Genomic DNA, 24,529 nt, shown 5'->3' with positions numbered 1-24,529 from the left:
GAGGGGTTTTGCATCTCCAGAGATTCTATTGAAAGAGACTCTTCAATCAGAAACATGAGGAAAACTCTTCACTGCCAAACATATCCTCCTGCAATTATTCAAATTAACGTAATGCTGCTATTTTACTCGTTGTCTTTGAGAAGTTTCTTTACTAGTTGTTTCTAATAAAGTGGTTAGGCAAAACTCATGATTTCTATCACTGAAATTTCAATTAACAATACAAAACTTACATATGCCTTTACAAAGGAAAAAACATACATGGGAGGGCATGTTCTTTCAGATGTCATCTTAGAAAGGAAGTAAAACTAAAGAAATGGGAAAATAGAAAAGGGAAGAAAATGCATGCAAATTTTAGATTTTCCTATGTGACTTCATATAGTAATACACTTCCTTTGTCCTTTTGTAAAGTCAGTTTTTTTGTTTGGTTGCCTTTTTTTCCATTGGGTTGTTTGTTTTATTAAAGAACTTTCCTCCAACTTGTGCTTTCATCCTCTCTAAAATGTGTTTTAATATGTAATTCTCTACAGGAACTGTAGATGGGGATCACAGTCAAGTTCAGAACACATAATCACATTTCAGAACAAACAGTAACTGGAAGGACAGTGCAGTGGAAGTCAGAACTTTCAGAGTGTGTTAGTGTCATGCATTTTTGAATTCCAGCATTTTAAGACTAATGACAAGCACAAAACATTAAAGTTCCTTGGAAAAAGAGAGACAATGATATGAAAATGATAAGATTGTAATTTAATTACCTTTAAAATATTGAACTTTCTTGAGAATGGAGCACATCTTCATACAGTGCATTACAGCAAACAAGATTCTAGACAGCCTCAAAGTAACACAAGCAGAAAAATCTATGCCCTGAAATTATCTCAGTGTGACAGATATTTTTAAAAGTTACAATAGTTATTAAAAAGCTTTCAATAAAAAGTTTAAACACATTTAAATTTCAAAAGAATATTTTGTACATTTTGGAAAAATATAACATTTACTTTACATAACTGAAACATAAGTTATAGTCTTTGAAGTTTGTAATTATTCATACATTGTCTCATACATTTTCTTTTAATATATCCTTTTCTCTGGATTGTAAATCTAATGCAAAAGTATCATTATTCTGAAGAAAAGCTTGTTTCTGCATTAGTTTCCTGAAAAGTCCATTAGGATTTGCAAGTAGTTCCTCATGTTTCCCACATTCAAGAATTTTACCCTGGCCAAGGACTGCAACAAAATCAGCATTTTGAATAGTAGACAGACGATGAGCAATGATTAGGACTGTCCTCCCTTCCATCAGCCGGTCCAGAGCTTCTTGCACTAGATACTCATTTTCAGCATCCAAAGCACTAGTAACAAATGGGGTGGGGATGGGAGAGAGGAGGATATTTGTTATTGTAAAGCAGGTTGGTTTTGTATCCATGAGGCTTATTTTGCCAAAACTGCAAACCCTCTCTATTTGTGGTGAAGATGAACCACTGGAACTGCAGGAAAATTTAACAAACATGCTCAGTACTCATATCCAAGTTAAAGGCATGACATATTCTCATATGCAAAAATAAGCATTGAGAAGTAACACCAAATTAAGTTGGTGGAAAAAATCAGTTATACCACACAATAATCCTATCTCTTTTACACTAAGATCTAAGTTTAAACTAAAGATCCAAAAAAGCCTTAAGCACATGTTTCAAAATCATGTTACATATTACGAATGTAACTCCATGAAAAAATCACAATGTACCAGGCTTCCTTTTCACTTTGCATAAACAGCTTTTATTATAGGTTTCCTAAACAAGTCATGCATTCTAGAAGGCACATTCCTTTTTGTGACTAGAGAGCAATAAGGGGCTAGATAATGTATAATGAGAGAAGAGAAGAGAAGAGAAGAGAAGAGAAGAGAAGAGAAGAGAAGAGAAGAGAAGAGAAGAGAAGAGAAGAGAAGAGAAGAGAAGAGAAGAGAAGAGAAGAGAAGAGAAGAGAGAAGAGAAGAGAGAAGAGAAGAGAAGAGAAGAGAAGAGAAGAGAAGAGAAGAGAAGAGAAGAGAAGAGAAGAGAAGAGAAGAGAAGAGAAGAGTTCCCAAATCTGAGTTTTACAGGTACATATTTTCTAAGTTTCTTTTTCTTCTTACCTTGTTGCTTCATCCAACAGAAGAATTTTAGGATTCTGAAAAAGAAAGTAGAATTAGTTATGATAACAATTAAACAAAATCTGAATATTTATATCAATACAGAATACGATTAATACAGCTTAAAATGCCAAGTAACAATACTTAATTCATCAAAATGTCATTCAAAGCATAATTTCTAAGAAATTTAAATGCTAAGAGGACAAAACAGAAACAAGACTCCTCCTTTTTCAAATTTTCCAAACTAAAATAGCAGAATACTATTCCTGGATAACCATTTGAAAGATACAAACTAAAGGAGAGAGATGATTTTTAAGGCATTCTTAGCAGCGCTGTGGTCAAAAGTTCTACATCCTTATGTGCCTCTTCCACAGAGGCTCAGCTACCCTCTGCTTGCAGTCAGTCTGCTATATAAAACTGTCTTAGTAACTGAATAAAACAAAGCCCTACCAACAAGCAGTATTTCACTCGCAGGTAAAACACATAGTCCTTAAGAACTAGCATTTAAGAACTTCTCCCAGTTAGATTATAAAAAAAATAAAATTGCCAGCACTCAAATCCCTTAGAAGAATTCACTACTGAATTACAGAAAATAACCTAAACTTCCTTTATAAAGTTGATCAACAGCTTTAAACTTTATCAGTTTAAAGGAACAGACAGGGCTCTACTACACCCCCAGATATCCAGTATATCAACTACTCATTTATTTTTTATATCCTTTTTACTTCCATAAAATTGCCTTTAATCCCATGAACTGTATAAAATGCATGGCTTGAAATACAGTCAGCTTTTCAGTATTTGTGGTAAAAGAGAACAGGTATAATGAAATTCCTATTAATCTAGCAGAACTGGGCATGCCAGGATGTTACAGACACCTTTGTGGCTTAACATGAATGTAAACTGTGTTCAGCAAGGATCAAAACTGCCAGCTGAGCATCAGCACCTCCCTGCAAGGCCCAGTGGCTGTCCCTGAACCAAACTGTCTGTCGTTCTGATCCTCAGAAGCCCCCTCAAATTTGTGCAGCACAGAACCTGCCCTGAAGCTAGACCCACACCAATCTTCAAGGAACACGACACTACAGACACTACATTGTGCCTGAAATATCACCTTGTTCCAAATCCAGGCCACCTCCCCTCAAAGCTAAGACAAGGCATCTGAAGTCCTAGCAAACTGCAACCCAGAAAAATTAACCCATGAATGATAGAGATCTGAACAGAGACATGTCATACATGCATTTAATAGCACCACATTCTTAAAGTCTTCCTTCATCCTTGACCTCGTCTTATGGAAATGGATCATTTTACAATGATTTAGCACCAGTCTTGGCAAGAACTATCAAAAAACATGGCTAAAATATAGGGAGAAGCACTGACATTAAGTAAGTTGTCATTAGTTAAGTCACTCAGCCCTTTCAAACTTCATTGCCATAAAGTTTTCCCTTTTCAAAATATTTTCCTACCTATCCCATTGAAATACCTCTTCCTTGTTAATCCTTCCTGCCTCCCCCCAAGAAGCAGTTAAATAGTTGTTTGGGTGCTGGCTTACCTTGAGCAGAGCTCGAGCAATTGCAATTCGTTGCTTTTGTCCACCTGGGGAAAAATAATCAGTAAATTGAAATAGGAAAAGAGATGTCAGGTAATTTTAACTGAATGCCTGGGCTGAGCAGAATTAGGTCCATGTACTTTAGTGGGGAATGGAGGTGAGGGGTGGATTCTCTTAATGCTTATGCCAGGCTACAGCTTGGAGAAAAAAGTGGTAACAAAAAATGATGGAATTTTTACATCATTCAATAGCATCAAGATTTTTAAAATAAGCAACATAAAGACATACCTGAAAGCAAAATTCCTTTTTCTCCAACTACAGTGTCAAACCCTTTTGGAAAATCTCTGATAAAACTAGCAGCATTAGCTATTTCGGCAACTTTCTGAATCTCCTCTGCAGTCACAGTAGAAGGATCCTCTGCACCATAGGCAATATTTTCAGCAATAGAACAGGAGAAGAGAATTGGTTCCTGACAAATGCAAACACATAACTAATATGGTAGATCTGTAATTGTATGCATGTGTTATCTAGTATGTCAAATAACATAAATTCCACTTACAAGACCCTACTTACAATATCCATAAAAATAATATGTAAGCCAGAGTTAATTGAATAAAAGACTAATAAAAAAATCTCCTCCCCTAACACCAAAATGGACAGTGAAAACCAATTAAAAATTAAGTTGCTTTTTTAACTGACAAAACATAACTCTCAATTCCTAATATTTTAGGAAGAGTTTAGGAAGAGCTCTACATTCAAATATCAAAAGCCCTTCCTTCCTACTTCGCCACATATCATCAAATGGAAAGGATGGAGCACCTGTCCTGTGAGGGAAGGCTGAGATGGGGCTCTTCAGCCTGGAGAAGAAAAGGCTCCAGAGGGACCTGATTGTGGTGTTTCAGGACTTAAAGGGAAATACTCTCTGGGAAACACTGGAAGAGGTTTCCCAGAGAGGTAGTGGATGCCCCATCCTTGGAAACATTCAAGTCAGGCTCATTCAAGGATGGGGCTCTGAGCAACCACATCTAGTTGAAGATGTCCCTCCTCAATGCAGGGGGATTGGATTAGATAACATTTAAAGGTCCCTTCTAACCCAAACTATTCTATGATATGAAACAATGATGATTCTTTTTTTAGTCTCTACACAGACTTTATGGCATTATGTGCATTTAATTTGTATTCAAGCTTGCAACAGAGAACTGTGAGATAGGACAAGTGATGTACAATGGGAAAATGTCTAAAACAAAGTAAGTGAGCTCTGTTTAAAAAGTAGAGTCATGTTCTTTGAATACTAGTATTGACCTGCTACTGGTATAGACTCTTTCAAAAAGAAAATGATAATGTGCCAACAAGAAAATAATTTTTGCACAAAAGCTTTTGGTGGCATTATTACATAAAGAAGTTGTTTTGAAATGCAACAAATACTCATTTACTCTTATGCTTTTAACCAGAACATCAGCCTAACAGTTAATTGCACTGTGAAGTGTCTGGGGAGATGAGGGAATGAACATATTAATTGATGAAATAGCTTATTTTTAAGACACCATTAACTTCCAGAGTCCGGAGGTTGCTAGGAAGGTGGCACTATAAAAGTGCATTCTACCTGTATTCTACCATGTATTCTACCATGTGCTGTATTTTCATGCTTTCCTAAAGGAGATTATAGTTTCCTGGAAACTACTCAGAGCACAGAAGGTCAGTTTTTTAAATGGCTGTGTAAACATGATTGTGTGACAATACAAAAGGTAATTAAGTGTTAAGATTTTTGTTACTTTCTTCAACAAATTATAGCAAGCATTAGGTTGGTCATACCTACACAATTTACAGCAATTTACCTTCCAGTCTCCACCTGCACACTTTTCTTCTAAACTAACATTTTGGATCTCTGTGATTATGTAAAAACAGACTATAGAATACTGGAACTAGCTCTAAACACTTCTTTTTAGGACAAAGCATGTGCAACAGCAGTTATGGTGAGATGGAGGGATTTCACTGAGAAGCAAAATTATGTCTTTTTTAAAAAGAAGGAAAGCGAGGAAAAGCTAGTTGATCACAAAATTATTTCATCCACTTGGATTTTTTTTTCTTCCTTACCTGACTCACTGTTCCAATCTTTGTCCTGAACCACAGTGGATTTAACTGACGGATATCAAAGCCATCAACGGTGATAGTACCTTAAGTTAGGAAACAGTGAAGTCACGTGTTTTTGACACATACTGAAAGAGTCTGAAGGAACAGCTGAGAATGACAACCCCTGGGGAATCACACACTCTACTGGTGGATCAGAAATGCAAAGCTATGCAGGCACCAGTACAAGGTAACTGTACACCCCAGAAGGAGACATGGACCTCAAGCACAGGAACCCCAACTGTTTATAAAGTTTATCTGAGATGCAAAGCATGAATTGTTGCAAATGAGAGCAACACACAAACCATACCTGAGATAGGATCATACAGCCGCAGCAGAAGGGATACAATGGTTGATTTCCCTGTACCACTTGGGCCAACGAGAGCCATAACAGAGCCAGCTGGAATGGAAAGGCTGAAATCTTTGAAAATTGATACTTCTGGACGTGTTGGATATGCAAATTCAACATCTTTGAATTCCAAAGCGCCTCTGAATACGTCTTTGCCTAATGTGATTCCCTCTATATAACAAAGAATGAAATACAGAAATGTGAACAGAAACAAAAATAAGCTCAGCCCTCCTAGAACTTGCTTTACAGACACTCAATAGAAGTATCTGTCTCCACATTCAATCTATGGATAACTGCAATCCACAATTCAGGACCACGGTGGTTATATTTCAGCCATGAGTGAATCAGTGTGGTATACCAATCATTCCTGAATGCAACTTCAGGTTGCTCACCAGCATGAAACCTGTAGGCTACCTACAGCAAGAGGGAGAATTTTCATCTTGCTAATACCTAACCACTAACAACAATCACTTCTCATACAATTATCTGAATTAGTGAACATACTGTAAACAATTAAAGTCAATTAGGAGCAATGAAATAAAAAGGCATTGGTGAAGGCCAAAGTCCTGTTGCCACAGAACACAAAAAGATAAACATTGCAAATCATTTATTGCCCTTTCACCAAGCCACAAAAGTCACCTGAAGCACCCTCCTCTAAACAAGAGCAGTTCCTGACACTGGCATAAAGCTGCTGCTAGGTTTGTTGCACTTACAGACCATTTTTAGTTTTATTTTCTCCTTTCAGTAGAAGGCATATTTAATAAATTCAAATACCAATCAGAGGCCTAACTCTTGGGCAACAGTCCACTGAAACGAAAATTTCACTTTGTGAAATTTTCCATCAATGAAACCACCATGAATTAATAACTACCAAAGTTAAATAAAACCAGCTTCTTTCTGGAACACACCATTTGACTTAAACAAGTATCTTAATATCATTACTAGAAAAAGCTGATAAATAGTTTAAACAAAGAAACAAAATTTCTTCAAGCCCAGTTAAAACCCAGTGACATATATCCATACAAAGCAAATTAATTGGACAGTGGGGCTGCATTCCCAAAAGATGAAGTTCCCACCAGCTTTGTAAAACCTGGCAGTACTAGAGAGTCATGTTTGTTTGTGCTGGAGAAGCACAGCTCAAACCCTTAATTCTTTTCAGATGCAGTACAAACTAACTCCCAACCAGCCATAGCATAGGGTAGCACATGCAAATGTTTGGTTAAACAGTAACTGTGGATAGGAAACAAAGACACCCATCAGTAGCAATCAAGATTTCACTAGTTCTGCTCTTTTTTTCCAGGTTTACATTTTTCTCCAGGCTTTCAGTTTCATGATAGTAGCATTGGAATGGAAAAGGCAAAAGCATACAATTCCAGATTCCTTTCTTGACTTTAACTGATGGACATACACACTGTAATGTTTCCACAATAGCCTCTAAACTTCCTTTTCAGAAAAGAAATGTGTTTGCTAAATCCTGTATTAGCAGCATAATCCTTATTATTACCACAGTAGCAAGCAATCACTTATCTTAAGTCTCAGTTGCAGTTATTGCACAGTCTATCCATGGCCTGAAACACTGAATCTACTGCAATACAGGAAGTCTGCTACCACAAGTCCTTCCTCTATATATCATTGTAAAAATATCTGAAAGCTATGTACTTGTCTCTTGTTTGGATTCTAGACACAAGAAAAAAGACATTATTATTTGTTCCCAAGGTATCTGCTGTCATCAGCAACAACTGGAGTTCTGCAAAAATAAAATCTTGCCCCCTCAAACAAAGAAGAAATGTGGGTAGTATTACTGCAAGGAGAAATGTGCAAATCACGCCAAAAGCAACACCTGCTGTAGCTGCACATCCATATTATTCCAAGAAGCAGAAGTCCCCCTATCAGCCCTACCCTTTACTTCCTTTTATTCCCCAGTCATGCCTCAGTCCCGGATTCCTATGGCAGAACAACTCAAAAACTCAGTTTAGTATGTGTTGCTGAAAGGCCTCAAATTGTGTGTTTGCAAGCTAGGATTCATATCACCATGTCTTACTATGGGCTGATTTTCACTGGATCAGTATGAAATGTTTAAGCTTGCAATACTCTTAATGAAAACCACCTGGTTTTGAAAGCTTCTCTGATCATTTCTTAGCCATTAGAGATGAGCATGGTAAACTGTTCAGTGGAAATATGAGATACAGCCATCTCAAAGAGCTCCTCCCTCCTCTCCTTTATTTTTCTTTCTACTCTTCTCACTCTAAAGCTGAATCAAGAGAAAGTAGTGATGACATCAACAAGAAATTCCAAAAAGCTAGAATAGACCATGTCCTCAGTCACATAAATTAGAAAGTAATATGATTCAAAATCATATTCTGAATTAAAGAAATAAAAAATAATTAAAACGAAAGTAATTAATTAAGCTAAGCTTTTGGCTTCTAAAATTTTTTATTAAAGAAATTTTTCATCATCTGTTTCATACTTAGGTAAAATCAGAAGGATTATGACTACATTTAGTTTCTTTGAAAATTATGTAAGTCAGTGCTACCTTTAAGTGTTACACACACCCTTCTAAAGTATTGCTGACCCATAAGACAAAATCAGCCTTTAAACAAGAACCCACCATTAAATGGAAGTTGGGGCTTCCTTTCAATAAGTTCCCAAAGACGTCCACCAGCACCTAGTCCTTTCATTAGCTCAGAATAAAAGGAACTTAGACCTAAACAAAGAGCAGAACAGAATTATGCATACATATGCAATGGAAGACATAGAAGAGATAAAGTTAGCATTATACTTTTCAGCAGCAGCATTGAAAGATCAGATGTGTAGAGGATCTTTTATTCAGACACTGTTAAACATGTTAAATCCTATCTAGTCTCATTTGAGAGCTACCAATAACCCTTACTCACCATTCTTCTTTATATCTGTAAAACAAATCACTCTGAAGAAAAGAAAATGTTAATACACTTCAGCTTGTGTATGCCCTTTGTCATTTACCTGTCAGGAAAAACAGCATCCAACTTTAGGAAAATGGCTTTGCATTCAACCAGCTATATTCCCAGATCATTCAGTAGAACAGAGCATTCTGAATGCTCTTCTTTGTCAGATCGGTTTACACTTATACAGGGGAGCCTGGCTGAGCCAGCCATAGCAGAGAGAGGGCACAAAGCCTAAGGCTGAAGTGATGCTTGAGAAGGTGTGTGGAAAGTGGACAATGGAAAGAAATGTGTCTCCCATGCCAGAATACTTCAAACAGTACTGGAGAAAGCAAAAGCTAAGGACAACACCTGCACATAGTTCTGGGTCCCAGCTCTTAGCAGATGTGTGAATCATCTTGAAAGTAGCTTGGTTGAAGGCCTTTCCAGCTGATATAAGCACAGAAACTAAGAAAACTAAAAACGGACTAGTACATAGATATAAGATGTCCAATTTCTTAAATTTTTGAGTACCTTTCAAAAGAAAGACACCGATTTCATGACCTTTGAATTCCTGGAAAGTGCTTAAGAGTTATTTCAGGAGGGCAGAAAAATGAAGGTGCATATAAAAATATGTATATCTAACCATTTATATAATGGATTTACTGGTTTACTTTTGCAGAGCAAGAAGCTCAGCTCAAGGTCACAAGTCTGTAAGTGTAGGCAGGGTGTTTCATCATGCTGCTGCTGAGAACTATCGGAAAGTTTGCAACACTAGCCATGGCGAGAAGCTGTCTGCTTGGAAAAAAGAGCCAAAGAATCATATCCTAGAGCAGGACATGGCAGGGGAAGGCATAAGCCTCACAGAGCAACATCGAACTCGAACACTGAGGTTTGAGTGTCCAAATCCACAACCACTCATAAACAAAACATTATATAATATGGACAGCAAAAACCAATTAGAAAACATTTCTATTTTTCATAACCCTTGTTCTGTGTTTGGAAGAAAACACAGCAAACTTACAACAAAGAGGGGCAAAGTCACAGATTACACAGTGAACTTCACAGTGGTTGCATAGACTCCTATACGTATTGATGACATATATAGAGCAGACTTAGCACTTGGAAGATTTATATGCCTTGTAGGCATCTAGGAAGGCAGGCCTCTTGTGGCAAGACACCTCTGCTTCAGAGTCCCCATGAGAATGAGCTCTGTCCAGAACTACATTCTACAATAATCTGATCTAGAATTTAAAAATATTTTTTATAGCAAATGAAAATTATTCAATGATATTTTTAGCAGTGCTTCTAATCTTCATTTATTTAATATTAGCTTGCCCCATGTTTTCAAAGTGTCAGGTATCTCTCCATTGACCAAACTTCAATGATATAAGCAGAGAAGAAAGGGGGCTGGTAGTTGGAATGTGTGCCACTGGAATTTTGATATACAAAGAAGCAGGTTTGTTAAATTTTGCCCTCAAGCACATCTTTGTGCTCCCTGTGATATCAGGCCTAGTCTTAAAAAAGAAAAAGCTGCATTGCCCTCCTAGTCTATCAGAATGAACAGGTTCATTTTAAAGAAGAATGCTCCAGTAAATTGTAGAGCTTCTGAGCAACTTATCTTCATTTTTGCCTGTATGCTGCCATGAAGACAGCTCTGACAAAAAGATGAACAGCTTGTTGCTGGGCCAGTAGATTACAGAGTATGGGCTTCTGGGAGGAGTCAGTGAGTAAGGAAAACCAGAAATTTAGTACTGAGTGCTGTATTCTGCTAGCACTTTGTTTACTCTTCCAGTTGAGGACTCTATACTGAATTACAGCTAAATGTTACATGCCTTTCTAAATAGAATATGCTTAACATAGACCCAAATATTTTACTGCTTTACACAATGCAGCAAGTATCTTAATTTAGACCTTAAAAAAATTAAAGTAATATATACTGTCACATGCGCACATTGAAAATCGTTAGCTTTCTTTTGGGGAAAAAGAAGGCTTATATTAAGATAAAGATTATTGTTTTCATTAAGTCTTCAGAAAAAAAAAACATTTCTTGAAAAGTTCATTTGGAAGACTTTTTAAGAAAGACAGATTTTTAAAAACCTTCTTCCCTCCCACCCCTAAAATGACTGCAATGCTTTCAAGTGAAGAAAATCTAATTTCCTGTTCCATACCTCCAATGCTTATGCCAACCCAGAAAGCATACATTAGGAAAGAGGAGAGTTCACCAACTGTCATGTAGGCACTGCCCATTAGTAATCCTCCTTTGTATAACACTGAGAGGACAATTAAGTTTCCAGAAAGGCCAGTCTAAGGAAAAAGGAAAAGGCAGATTTTGTCACATACATCTTAAATTTCATCTTCTAAAATGTTGTTTCAAAACTTTCCTTGCAATGAAAAGAACTCTCACACCATAGGTATCTAGACTTTTGGAGGACTGAGGTAAATTGAACAATTCTAATGTAAAGCCAGCCAGACATCCATGGCACTGTGCTAACCCAACAAGTGTTCAAAAAGCAAGCAGCTCTTCTTTGGCTTTTTTTTCCCCACACTGGAAAGGAAAACTAAACAATATTCTTGACCATCATTACCAAGGAAGAATTGATAGTCTGCAGTTATGTTCCAGTTTTAGAATTCAATTAGACAAACAGTTATGGAAAAATCCAAGCCTCCCTCCCCTACCTGCGCACTCCCCACCTTCCGATGATTGATGCTCCTCTCACTGGGGAGCCAAACCTCTAAATGCTAAGGGTAGGGGAAGGTTTCCACTGGTTTAATTCCTTGAATAGAAGGTGTGGCCTCAGATAAGTAGTCCCCTGCTATGGGGTGTGGTGCAGAAATTGAGGCTTATAATGACTTTATCATACTGTTTTATCTTGAGATGCAGTTTCACAGCAATTTAGGCTTATTTAAGTCCAGTCTTCCCACAGTTTTATATACGTTCAATTTATTCTCAGTCATTTACTCACAGATTTTTAAGTATCATCAGGAGTTTTAAAATAATTGACACTTTGCATAACATGGTTGCTTACTTTCATTAAATATACTTACTGCTCCAAAGAAGCCAGCCCGAGCTAGTGCCTCTTTTTTAGCCAGCTGTAGCACATAATCAACTTTATTTGTATACTTCTCCATTTCAGCCATTTCTTGCCCAAAAGCTCGAACTGTTCTGATGTTTCCAATACGCTCTTCAGCTAACTGCATTGAAGCAAAGCACAAAACAGATCCACAGAGACACACAATTTGAAATGCTCATATTACAGAACATATGAAAGTTAAACCAATATCACTTCACTAATCTACATATCTTTGGATAGAACTGGAAATTTTCTCATGCCTTCCTCTCCCCAACCCAAACCGCATTTTTTAAATTCTATTAAGTTAAAAGCAAACTGCATGCCCAGGCAGTTTTAAAAAAACCCTCAAGATTGTCTTAAGTGCTAGCAGAGACAGAAAAATAGAAAAGTAGGGTTAAAAAATTCGATGTGAACAACACCCATAGGGAAGTTACTATTCACAATATGTAATAACAGTGTGGGAAGGGAAAAAATAAAGAATATTCTGTTCCATACTAAGCCATGCAAAAAAGCCTGCAGTTATTTCTTAAAACAATTCCACTCATTTGATCACAGCAATGCTGGGAATTAATTCAGTGCAACTATGAACGTCTCATTTCAACTTAGTATTTTAACTTCTAAACAGCAAAGTATTAATTCTAAAATACCTCAATTGTAACCAATTACACTAAGTTGTTAATGGACATTGTGATGGTCTTAGAAAAAACAATTTCCCCTATAAAAATAAGATACAAAAAAATAATTCTCCTTATTTCATCTCCCATTCAACCTGAAAATTTGAATGGAACACAACAATTGCTTGTTCATATGAAGTCCCACACCTGGCTAACAAAGGCACGAGCTTCCCACCAACACAGTCTGAGGAAGACAAACAGAAGAGGGCTAATCTTCCTTTTACACAGTTCTACAAAGGACATCCCAAATTTCTAACAGCTGACAACGGTGACTATTTTAACCACAGCTTTCCTAATTATATTTCTATGCTTTATAATGATGCTTCCCCATGCTAAGCCTTTGAGGAAAATATTTAAGAAACAGGCCCCATAAACATTTAAGAGCTGGCAGTAAGGTCAAGCATCAGGGATGCACTTCAGAGACGGACCTGCTAGCAAAGGAAGCATTCATCTAGTATGCTCCAGATAGCTTCAAGCTCAAAACCATAATCCAAGAAAAGTGCTTTCCAAATCGAAGTACCAACTTCCACAGGACTTCATAGGCTGATTTTTTTTTTTTAGCTCTCACAAAGCTAAAGCCTAAGCTCCTTGTAATTTTTTTACATTTCCAAATTCTCAAGGCCTAGTATCTCTGTATTATATTTCTACGGACAAAGGAAGCATGGTTGTTTTTGTGATTTGTGAATAAGTGTTACTGACATTTACCTGTCATACTACTCAGGTGCTAAACTACAGTGTCAGAACTAACAGTACAATTGTCTTCAGAAGATCTGCAACTTTTGAGATATTAACCTAAATACACTAGAGCAACTTTAAAGTTAACTGGAAAGGTTACCTGTGTTGCTTCTGCAAGAGAATCTTGAGTCATTTTAGTAAGCTTTCGCAAGTATCTGCCATAAATCACAGCCATGACAGCCAAGGGTGGCACAACACTCAAAACAAATGCAGCAAGGCTAGGGGAAACAAAAAACTAGAAGAAAAAGGTATTGTCAGAGTTTAGCATTCAAATTAAAAATAATCCCTGGAGTACTGAAGTGCAACTTCGCTTGCTACTTTTCTAAAACTAGTAGGGATTTAGTTCTGCCATGCTTTCATTTATCATGTCTTCATTTTTTTCCAGGCAAAATATCCATTCTTCCACAGCATTTGGGAAGTTAGAACAAAGGACTATAAACAAAGCCATATGGATTTAATTTCTAGCTTTTTCACTGGTACCCTGTGTGGTCTTAGTCAAGCACCTTAACCTGCCAGTAAACAGGCCTACCAGGAAATCTCTTGGGAATGCTGAAAGACATAAGCTATTACACAGTTTCTAAAGTGCTTTCACAATTATTAAATAGATGGTGTAATACAGAAGCTCTGAGTAGAGAAATATCATACAGTACTTCTGGGTAACTGAGGAATAACCAGATGGAGTCACCAGTACTCCCTAGCACCCACGAATGGGTGGAACAGGGGATTTAATTTATTGCTGTAAAACTTATCACTTGTAATGATCATTGCTTCTAATGAACCTAAAGAGTTTCTCTTCATAAGATTTACTGACATTAGATCTAATATGTTTAATTTCAGCTTGCTTTCTCTATTGAAAACAAAAATTTCCAGAAAGATTCAAAATCAACATAATTGATAGGCTTTATAATTATTTAATAATAATATCTTCTTCCTTTCCTTGGCAAGCTTATACAGTACTCCTCTTACGACCGTGTCATGGCAGTATTCTGGGGCAGGATGAGTTATATAAAGTTATCTCATTTTATCTATGGTAAGATAAAGCCTTAGAGTCCCTTTTTAAGAGAGCACAGAAAGCCATTCATGTCAGCAATTCTTATCAGTGACAAAATATTAAAGCTTTAAAGTGTCACAGTGGAAACTCTTAACAGTTTCTAATAATGACAATATTGGATGAGTATTTTTATGAGGAGACTATTTGCTGTCTGTTTTTAACTCCAAGTAGACAGCAGAAATTACCACACCAATGCATAAGCATAAAAAAATTAAGGCCACAAAAAAAGACCCTCAAGAGAAGTCAGATGTTCATGTAATCCAACTGACCACCAAGGAATATTAACTGATGCCCTGTACTGAAGCCTCCATTAACAAGGTTCCTACATAAACATATTCTTTACTGACAGACTAAAGCAGAAAGGCTAAGACTTGTAAAAATCCTTGGCATTAATTAGATATGCAGTGCTGCCTTTGCTTAACCAGAATCAACCAACTTAAATGATATTCTATGAGGACCTTCACACCATATTTTACCTGAAACCATGGGAATGTTATCACTGATTTTAGTATCTTCAGTAAGAATGGAATTCAGCAATTTGCCTACTACATTTTGCTTGATAACAAAAAAAACTTTGTGTAGAAACAGTAGTTAATGTCAATCCATCATCCTCCAAATTTTGCTTGTGAGTAAACATCAAGTGGCTGGCTACACGCACATCACCTACTGCAATAATCTCTGCATCTGTTGTAGATAACCAGTGAAATACACTTGTACCCAAGAGCACACAATTGTTACTGGTCTGACTCACACTCACCTAATAGAACTGAAACAAATGTGAAACTACAAGTAGTGTCAAGCAAGTAAGAGACCACCATACCATCATTCCAACCCCCACAGACGCTTGTGCTCCTGCCCTGAGCCCATCTGAAAGGTTTTCAGTCACTGAGCGGCCCAAAAGGGCTGTATCTGAAGATAAGCGGTTTATCAGCTCTCCTGTTCTGGTCTTGTCAAAGAAAGCCGTTTCTTGCTTCACAATAGAGGAGAACATGGTTGCTCTCAAACGTTTCACAATTCTTTGTCCTGTCAAAAGCATAAGTCAGTCAGGCATGACACAAGAGACTTTACATAGACACCAACAATATAAAATTCACAGGATTGCACAGCACCGAACAAGGCACATTACAGGGAATAGTCTGGTAAGATGTGTTAGATGAGATCTTTAAGATCTCATCTAACAGCAAATAAAAGTGAGCAATCATCCAGCATACTTATGTTTGCACTATTAGTTTACCTTTGGTCTGGTTAAAAAAAGGTACTGATTCCAAAATCATCTCTTGGCCATGGCCAAGAATTTGTCTAAGATCATTAGATATCCTGACTGCAAAAAATAAGATGACTCTCAGTACCACTTCTGCTTCTGTTTTTACCTGCAGTCTGCATGAGGTAGACACGTGTAGCATTAGCAGCACCACCACATAAAAAGATTCCACTCAGCAAGGCACACAGTCTGGTCAGGCTGTCAGTGAAATCCTCACTGGGATTTGTATAAATAATGTCAATAACTTTCCCCATAAAGAAAGGGGCTGACATGGTAATGACACTGGAAACTGCCAGAAAGCCAACAGCAGCTGCAAATCAACAAGAAAAAAGAAAGTTATTCTGAACTTACAAGATCATTAATAGTACAAATGAAATGATTTTTCACTTGAAACTTCTATTAAGCTTACAAGTGCCAATTGAAATAATCATCAGTCTTTTACACCCAGTGAAAGGGGTATTTTAAGCCACTGTATAAATTAACTTAGGCAAGGCACATTTTAAGACTCTGAAAAGCCTCTGTATATAATCACAGTCCTGGAATTGCTTCTCTTGTCTAATCTTCAACAGAACCACCCAAAAAGGTTAACTTTTCACAGGTATCACCCTTAGAGAACATTGACAGTTACCTAATTCTTACACACAATCCTTCAACTCCTGTTTGGTTTGGGTTTTATTATTCATGCTTGTCACTGTATGGAAGCTTCCAGTTGTCTGTTTTTGAGGTAACAATGGACTGAAGTAAAGATCTGATCTGAGAACTATGCAATTTTATTGGGAAAAAAAACCCCAAACAAAGCAAAAATCAAAATACCCCCCAAATTTGATTTCGTCTTAACTGATAAATTTTAGAATTTATTTTTATTTTAAAATTTATAAACATTCATTTAGTTTTACTCTTTACTATTGTTGGTCTAAAAGGAAAAATAGTGTAAGTCTTAATTAGAAGTACATTGGCTGATGAGCAGAACTCTTGAATCCCAGGTGCAGGATCCCCCATGGAACAGCCTATATAGCTTTTTGAAGGTGTATCACAAAGTAAGAAAATTACACTGGACCAAAAATTAGCCTGTTGAACTTAAATCTGCAAAGAAATTTCGTGAGCCAAGAACAAAGTTTAATTTTAAAAAGGCAAGCCAAGCTTGGAAGGCTGATAGCTAGATAAAACCACATCTTAATTGAAAACTGAACAAACTTGATATGAAAACCACAGTAGTGACATTTATATAGCATCATTTTCCAAGAACCAACCACACACTTACAGCAACCATTCATAGGATTGCTGCAAAACTACTAGCAAATAATGTCTTTGAAGACAAAAAATACACTGTGCTGAAAGTCCTGCAGTTTAGACCCATTCTACTGAGCTTCTTGTACCACTTCTATGATGAAGACAGCAGTCAGCCTCCCTACTGCACACTGCTGTAAGCAGTATTTCTAACACCTGACACAGGTGGTTTGATGCCTCTTACCACCTCCACACACACGGAAAGCTTTGTTTCAGTTTGTACTTGGGGTGTAAGTACCGCCGTGTATTTATAAGGAAGAATACAGAGTACAAAAAATGCATAGCTGCAGCCTGTGCTTCTTAGTCAAGATTTATTTGCAATCTTTCCCTTGTGTTACAGCCCAGCCAGCAAGTGCATGAAAAATAGAGGATTTGGATCTTTAATTTGAAGCTATAGAAACTATAAGAAACCAGAGGAGAAAGTGAAAAACTTTCTGGTGCAAAATTATTGATCTATGGCCATAGGCACATCTCATAAGGATATTACTCATTAGCTAAAAATACATGAATGACCTTATTAACAGCCTGGCAGCACTGGTGATTCAAGCTGTGAAGCAGCAGGGAAAAATCCAATAAAACCCAGGTTATTTCCAGGTTATATTACTGTCGGCAAAAGCTGGTTGGTCTCCAAGGCAGCTGGAGATGGACAAAAGCATTGATTATAAGCACAGTACTGCATGCCAGCTCAGTCTCCATGAGTCCAGACAATTTCTCAGCTATGGATGGAACTGTACATATGAACTGCAGATATAAATATTCACAGAAGGAAGAGGACTGTATAGCTAAACCCCTCACATGTTTCTGTCTGGTGGCTTGAATTTCTCTTCAGTTCTTCTTCATTCAAACTAGCACAGGTTTCAATGTAATTACTTCCAACAGCCTGAACTGTTGAATGAAAAGCAAATACTAGTATCTAAAGCAAACTGAAAACTACTGAACTAAGCAACATACGTGTCTTTATTAATTTAATCACAAATCACATGTAAAATAAGGTTCCCTAACTGAAACTCTCATGTTGATTATACCAGCAGACCAAGTAGAAAATAGCACAGTTGCCAAGTGGCTATTCTTTTTTGTTTCTTTTAAAATGTTGACTAGTTGAAAAAATATGAACCAGCAAACACTCATTGCATCGCCTCCTTCAAAGGAGCTATCATGGTGATAACTGGCTGAAGGGAGCAGTTCAATGTGTTCAGCAACCAGATATGAGGACACACCAGTGACACTGAAGGTTGTTGCTGATAGAAAAAAAGGTCAGAGTAAACTGTAGCAGTAGTTTCACATGGCTTATTCTGTTACCCAGAGAATTACATCAAACAAAGAACCACAACATACCCTTTTATTTTTTAAAGTAACTTTTTTGGAAGGCTCTGAGATGACCGTAAAGAAAATGTGAGGCAGATCAGTGGAACTTATAAAACCAGGACTTCAAAGTGGTAACAGGAGCAATGACAAGGAAAGATGGCTGCAGCAGCAGCTGAGCAACCCTCTTGGAAACGTTAGGCAAACATTTTGCTTGTCTACTTGCACAGAAATCCAGATTGCTGCACAATGTGATGCCTTTATCACTATTAAGATCAATACACTCTCTGTTAAGGCCGACATGGCTTGCTTCTTGACAGCAAACCTGCAACTTCCTAAGAGGATGAGTTTGCCAACTGATAAACCACGACATTTACAAGCAAAAACTAGGCAGAGCTATCAGAAACCTCTCTTCAAAATGTAGACTAAGTGACTCCAAAGTATCATAAATTAATTTTCCACACATAAAAACAACACCAAGACAGTGAATGTTTCTAATTATGCTGGTTTTTACCAGAGCACCCTTCTCACCCAGTATAGTATCTGGAAGTGTATGAAGACAACATATTTGCAAGCCTGTTTGATGAGGGGCTGTTTTGAAGACAAATACATAAGGACTTTACCACAGATGAATTAAGATCATCCAAGGCAATCAGGGATGAAAGACAGAAAAATGAGGTATTGATGAGATCTGGCAGGGCACAGTAACCCAGCAACAGGTCACAGTAGTTAGATTTTACTGTTCCGTAAGTTATGAGTATTACTTCCTGAAATCTTTTAGGTACTGTACTGGTTTCATTTAAATATAGAGGGCTGCTGGGTCAGAAACGAGCTTTGGGTTTGTAAAGAATATCTTTCTACCAGTAACAATGAATGTCTGCCCTTTACCAGTTATCTGTGCAGTTTTACTTAATGTGTGGGGAATTTTTAAGCTGAACACTGACTGGCCTTCCACAAGGGCATTTGGAGCGCTGAATAAAACCTACCACATTATAATGTGCATTCAGGAAGATTGGACTCTTCATTTGTTCTTTTATGGGAGAAAGGTGCACTGGTAAAATTTATATTTGTTGGTCAAATAAAGTTCATTTCCTTTTGGTGGATCCTGAACCACAATATTTTTGGGTATCAACCCTGCAAAGGTACCAACCCTGCAAAGAGTCAGCTCTGCAAATACTTACTACAAGACAAAAATCTTATTCCAGAGTACACTGTGAACACTTAATGATGTTCTGTACAGTTCTAGGTTAGGTATGAGTGGTGTGTTTTCCTTTCTGTGTTAAAGTAAATTCATACATGACATCTGCACTGCATGTATTACTATGCAAGAACTTTTTAGAACCATACTCCTTGCATTGTTAAGAACAACGGTGTTACTGTGCTCAGAAAAAGAAAATACAGTTTGCAAAATGCTAGAAAGTAACAAAATAACTCTAGGTTTAGAGGAGAGAGTATGCCTTCTCTTTTTAATAGTGCATTTAACAGTAAAGCATTTCACTTGCTCACATTTACCCTGTATAGAAGACAGTCTTTATGTCAGACCAACCTAGCTATTACTCCTTCTATATCCACAGTTCACACAAATAATGCAGCAACAATATTCCCCAAGGAAATTAAGCTCTAAGCACCTACCTGATCACAGTGATAAGCAGCTACTGTTTCTGCAATGTCTTACTGAAGTAGCTTCGCTAACAATTCACCCCCAGTTTAAAATAAACAATCAATTACACAGAAAAACAAACTTTCTGTGATAAAGCTGCAAGGCTGCTTGGACCTTTTGTGAATTTCATACCAAACACTGACAAAATCAGAAGAAAAACTAGGGGGAGAAGCAACAAAAAGCACCTAGCCTATATTTCATTGGTGCACTGCACATGAGAAAACACTCAGTAAGTTACCTCTACATATATACACATATAGGAATTATGATTTTAAAACCACAAGAATTGCCTTCCAAAAAAATCAAAGTACATCACCTGGTGTAATTTTAAAGTAAAATAAAATCTGATTATGAATAAAGCAGTGCTCTCCTAACTTAATTGAAATTTTAATCTGTAGGAAAGCAGCTATTACAAACTTACCAAAAATTACCAAATAAAATATCTGAGATTACATTTCTTGAATGCCTCTAAAGAAGATCGGTGTACAAAACAAACCTTTTTACTCAGTGCACATAAAGTTTGATAGAGGGAAAGCGCACACTTTTCTATGGGATTAAAAATCTCAGAGTTCCTTGGGCTTACTTTACAATTCAATACAACTATTGTTTCCTTCGAGTGTGGTTTGGATAAAGTGCAACAGACAGATTCTCACGGGGCAAAACAAGGAGGCAGGAGGATATAAAAGAGATCATTTTGAAAAGCCATTTTTGTGGTCTCACACACACAGAGCAGGATTTAATAATTCCAACAATGGTCCTGTCCTCTTCTCCAGGAACTGAACTTAACCGAAGATGCGGGTTTACCTTACCTGACTACACCAGATCGGCCAAGGAATTCCTACAACTACTTCTCTCCTTTGTTAAACTTGGGAGGTACTACGGGATTTACGAACTCCTAATCACTACACAAAATTATAGTCACTAACAGAGTGAATTCCCACCATAGTATCTGGGCTTCTTTTTACCACTTTAATTGCAAAAAACAAAATTTAACACACATGTCTCATTTAAAATACATTCATAGCTCTACCCTGCTGTAGAAGTAACTGGACAGGCAACATATTACACTGATACTTTTTTTTTGGACATTATGACATTTGATACATTTATTTTCATTCCTAGGAGCCTCTAGAGGGTCAGGAGCTCCTGCTACAAGTGGTGCCGTGTGCCAGCACATGGGAAGTCTGGGCCAGAGCACACCGCTTCTTCCTGAGCCATTGGATTGTGAAGAGGCTTTGCACAGAGCAACATGGGACCTTCTCCTCTGCTGCCAATCACAAGGGGAGCAGGTCACCTTCACCTCTGTACCTACACCTCATCAGCTGACACCACTTCCCCAGCGCACCAAGACGGGTGAAGCTGGGCTTGCTCAACTTCCTCATAAATCATCCTCTGCTCCCAATCTCTTCCACTGTCCTCACGGCAACCACTTCACCTTCTGTGACTGTGAATTTCAACTCACAACTGCAAGGAGCATGCAGAGCATCACGACTCTGCCACGTGGGATGCCAGAAAAGGCACACAGCACTCCACACTGGTACTACTACACCCCTATGTTACCAGCCGCCCATTCTATACAAGACAGAAAACCTGGAAGAACTCGGCCTTCCTGCAGAACTGAACAGCACCTGTAGACCTCTGAAGAGCTCTCACAGCATTTGCTTAACAGTTATATGGACTTGAAGAGGAAATGAAATGTTTTACCCTTGGTTCATTGTTTCATATAGTGAAACCATTAACCTTCCTCTTTTTATGCAGCAAACCCAGACATACTAGGTTTTTAAGGATTTGTTTCTCTGTACAAAGCTGCAACAAGAACAAAATGCAACTATTTTAACATATTTTAGATACAATGGGTACCTGCATTTGCCCTACAACCACCTACAATGCATTTTACCCATATTTGTTATCCCTGCACTCTATAATGACCAAAAGCATTTTTCCTGTTAGCTTTTCCATCTCCCCACCCAATTACAACTTAACTACAACTTTTCCCTTAAGCAGGGTGCCAGTAAAGAAGAATGCTACATAAATTCACTCCTCTCCCAGAATGAAGACCAACTGAACACTGAAAAGCAGTTACTACATTTCCATATTTTTTCCATTCTCATGACTTGATATGATCAAGTTGTTGTGTTAGAGTTTTTTTAAACTTTAATTCAGGCCATTTTGTTATCTCAAAAGACAAAATTGCATGTAGCTGCTTTTTAGCAACTGTGATAGCTGATTACTTAGATAACACCATCAGCAGACTGCACAGACTAAGGATACTTTTCTCTATTTCAAAACATAATTACAAACAAGCATACCATAACCCTGCCTGTAATAAACAAGCTGGCAGCGAGTGCCCAGTAAAGTGAACTAAATTAAATTTTCAGTTATTCAGAAGCTCAGGGTCCTAAAAGCCTGCCTTAAAATAACTGATTTATTTACTTGATTAACTTTAAATGGGAAAACCACAGTCTTTTAGAACTTCATTGTAAAACCAGCAGGTAGTCTAAAATCTATAAACATTCATTTGGATCCAAATTATGTTGGCTATATAGTACCCATATGTAATGAAACTCTGTAAATATCCACTGTGAATAAAATCTTGTGCAAAGTATTTTGCATTCCACAAACCACCTCTTTGTATGTCTAACTACCTCACTTCTCCTCTCAAACACCATTTACTCATTAAATAGGAACTACCTATATTTTTACAGAGGACTACAGGCCTCTCACTCATGAGACAGTGAACATGCTGTCTGCCAACAAAGATACCTTAAAGAACCCAAAGCACATAATAATTTGACATTGTTTTCTTACCAACAGCTATTATCATATTAACCCATGAAAAGCAATGTCAAGAAAAGTTCATTCATACTATGTCGAAAATATCAGCATTAAGGGTGTAATTTATACAGCTACAGTGTTTTGGTTTCACCGCACAGGCACTACAAAATGAACAATTTTCAAAACATCTTACAAAAATTTTAAGCAAAAAAAATTCTTGGGGGAGAGAATTCCAGGTTTTTTTTTTTAATTGAATGCATCAGGTTCCCTTTTTTACTTAATTTCATGTAGTCTAGGGCCCAAATTTATTGCAGGTAGATTGTGAAGCCAGTGCTGAACATGCACAGAGGCATTAAACAAACGGAACCGAGTTCTGTTAACATCCAAAACTTTTGCCTTCCCTTCAAAAACCAACAGATTAAGAGATGGCAAAGTGAGAAGAAGGGGGAGAATGTATGTTTTTAGCTTTTCACATGTATGGAAGGCTCGCTCCAATACTCCGCGCTGTGCTGGGATGTTGCCAGCAGAGCCGGTTCCCCAGGGCAGCACGACCTTCTCCTTCGTCCCGGCGCCGTCCGCTCCGGGGGCGCACCCCGGCCGCGCACCCCGGCCCCGGCAGCCCCTCCGGGCGGGGCGCCCGCCGCCCCCTCCCGCTCGGGCAAAGCCCCGGGGCGGCCTCGGTACCTGTCAGTCTCCGGCGCTCGGGGTGTGCCAGGGCCAGCAGCCTCCGAGCCTCGAAGCGCGGCGGAGCGCCCGCAGCCTCCCGCGGTGGCTCCGCGCCCGCCGCGGTGCTCAGGGAGCGCGGGGCGCCGCTCGCCGCCGCCGCGGCGGGGAGGAGGCGGCGGCGGTAGGACGGGGAGCCCGGCGGTGGCAGCAGCAGCAGCGGCAGCGGCGTCGGGTGCGCCCCGCACCTGCCGGGCGGGCTCGGCGGGGCGCGGAGCCCGGCGGCCCCGGCGGCTGCCCGAGCCCAGGGGGGCGGCGCCGCCCGGCGCAGCAGCGGCAGCAGCCAGGGCAGGCGCGGCGCGTAGCCCGCCATGCGGCCGGCGCGGCACCCGAGCTGCTGCTGCGGTCGCGGGTCCCCGCCGCACGGGTCTGCGGCGGGAGGAGGAGGAGGAGGCGCCTCCGAGCCGCCGCCGCCGCCCATGGGCCGGCGGCCGGGAACCCGCGGCCGTGCGGGCCCGGCCCGGCCTGCGGCGCGCTGATAAGGCTGCGGCTGTCGGCCTCCTCCCGGCCGCCCCGGCCAGCGCCCTCTGCCGCCGCCCGGCCCGGGAAGGGACGGGAGGGGGCCCGGGCCTGCCGAAATGGCGCCCGAGAAGACAGAGGGGACCTCGCTAATGCGTATAAATATCTCAAAGGCAGGTGCCAAGAGGATGGTGCCAAACTTTTTTCAGTGGTGCCCTGTGAGACAGTGAGGAGCAGTGTCTGTAACTGAAAGCATAAGAAGTTCCATCTCAATGTGAGGAAGAGCTTTATGTTGAGGGTGGCAGAACACTGGAGCACTGGAATAGGCTGTCCGAGGAGGTTGTGGATTTTCGCTGTCTGGAAATATTAAAAACCCACCTGGACGCGTTCTTGTGTCACCTGCGCTAGGTGACCCTGCCTTGCTATGGGGTTGGACTCAAAAATCTCCAGCGGTCCCTTCCAACCCTAACAAGTCTATGATTGTTTGATC

General features: G+C 39.0%; 1 protein-coding gene across 1 annotated transcript; it reads right to left on the bottom strand.

The window, feature by feature from the left end:
• Positions 1–723: 723 nt before the first annotated feature.
• ABCB10 (ATP binding cassette subfamily B member 10) lies at positions 724–24,016 on the bottom strand. The gene is made up of 13 exons (XM_059841591.1): positions 23,542–24,016; positions 15,943–16,143; positions 15,393–15,595; positions 13,622–13,756; positions 12,087–12,233; positions 11,210–11,345; positions 8,747–8,842; positions 6,100–6,309; positions 5,757–5,836; positions 3,951–4,131; positions 3,666–3,709; positions 2,123–2,157; positions 724–1,343 (listed from the first exon to the last, which is right to left on the bottom strand). Exons 1-13 carry the CDS (start codon positions 23,999–24,001, stop codon positions 1,052–1,054), a joined length of 2,220 nt encoding a protein of 739 aa, XP_059697574.1. The 5' UTR covers positions 24,002–24,016; the 3' UTR covers positions 724–1,051.
• Positions 24,017–24,529: the final 513 nt, after the last annotated feature.

This window comes from Haemorhous mexicanus, chromosome 3, assembly GCF_027477595.1.
Source record: "Haemorhous mexicanus isolate bHaeMex1 chromosome 3, bHaeMex1.pri, whole genome shotgun sequence".
Lineage (NCBI taxonomy): Eukaryota > Metazoa > Chordata > Aves > Passeriformes > Fringillidae > Haemorhous > Haemorhous mexicanus.
The sequence above is the reverse complement of the archived record's forward strand: the minus strand, read 5'-3'. Positions and strand labels throughout refer to the sequence as shown.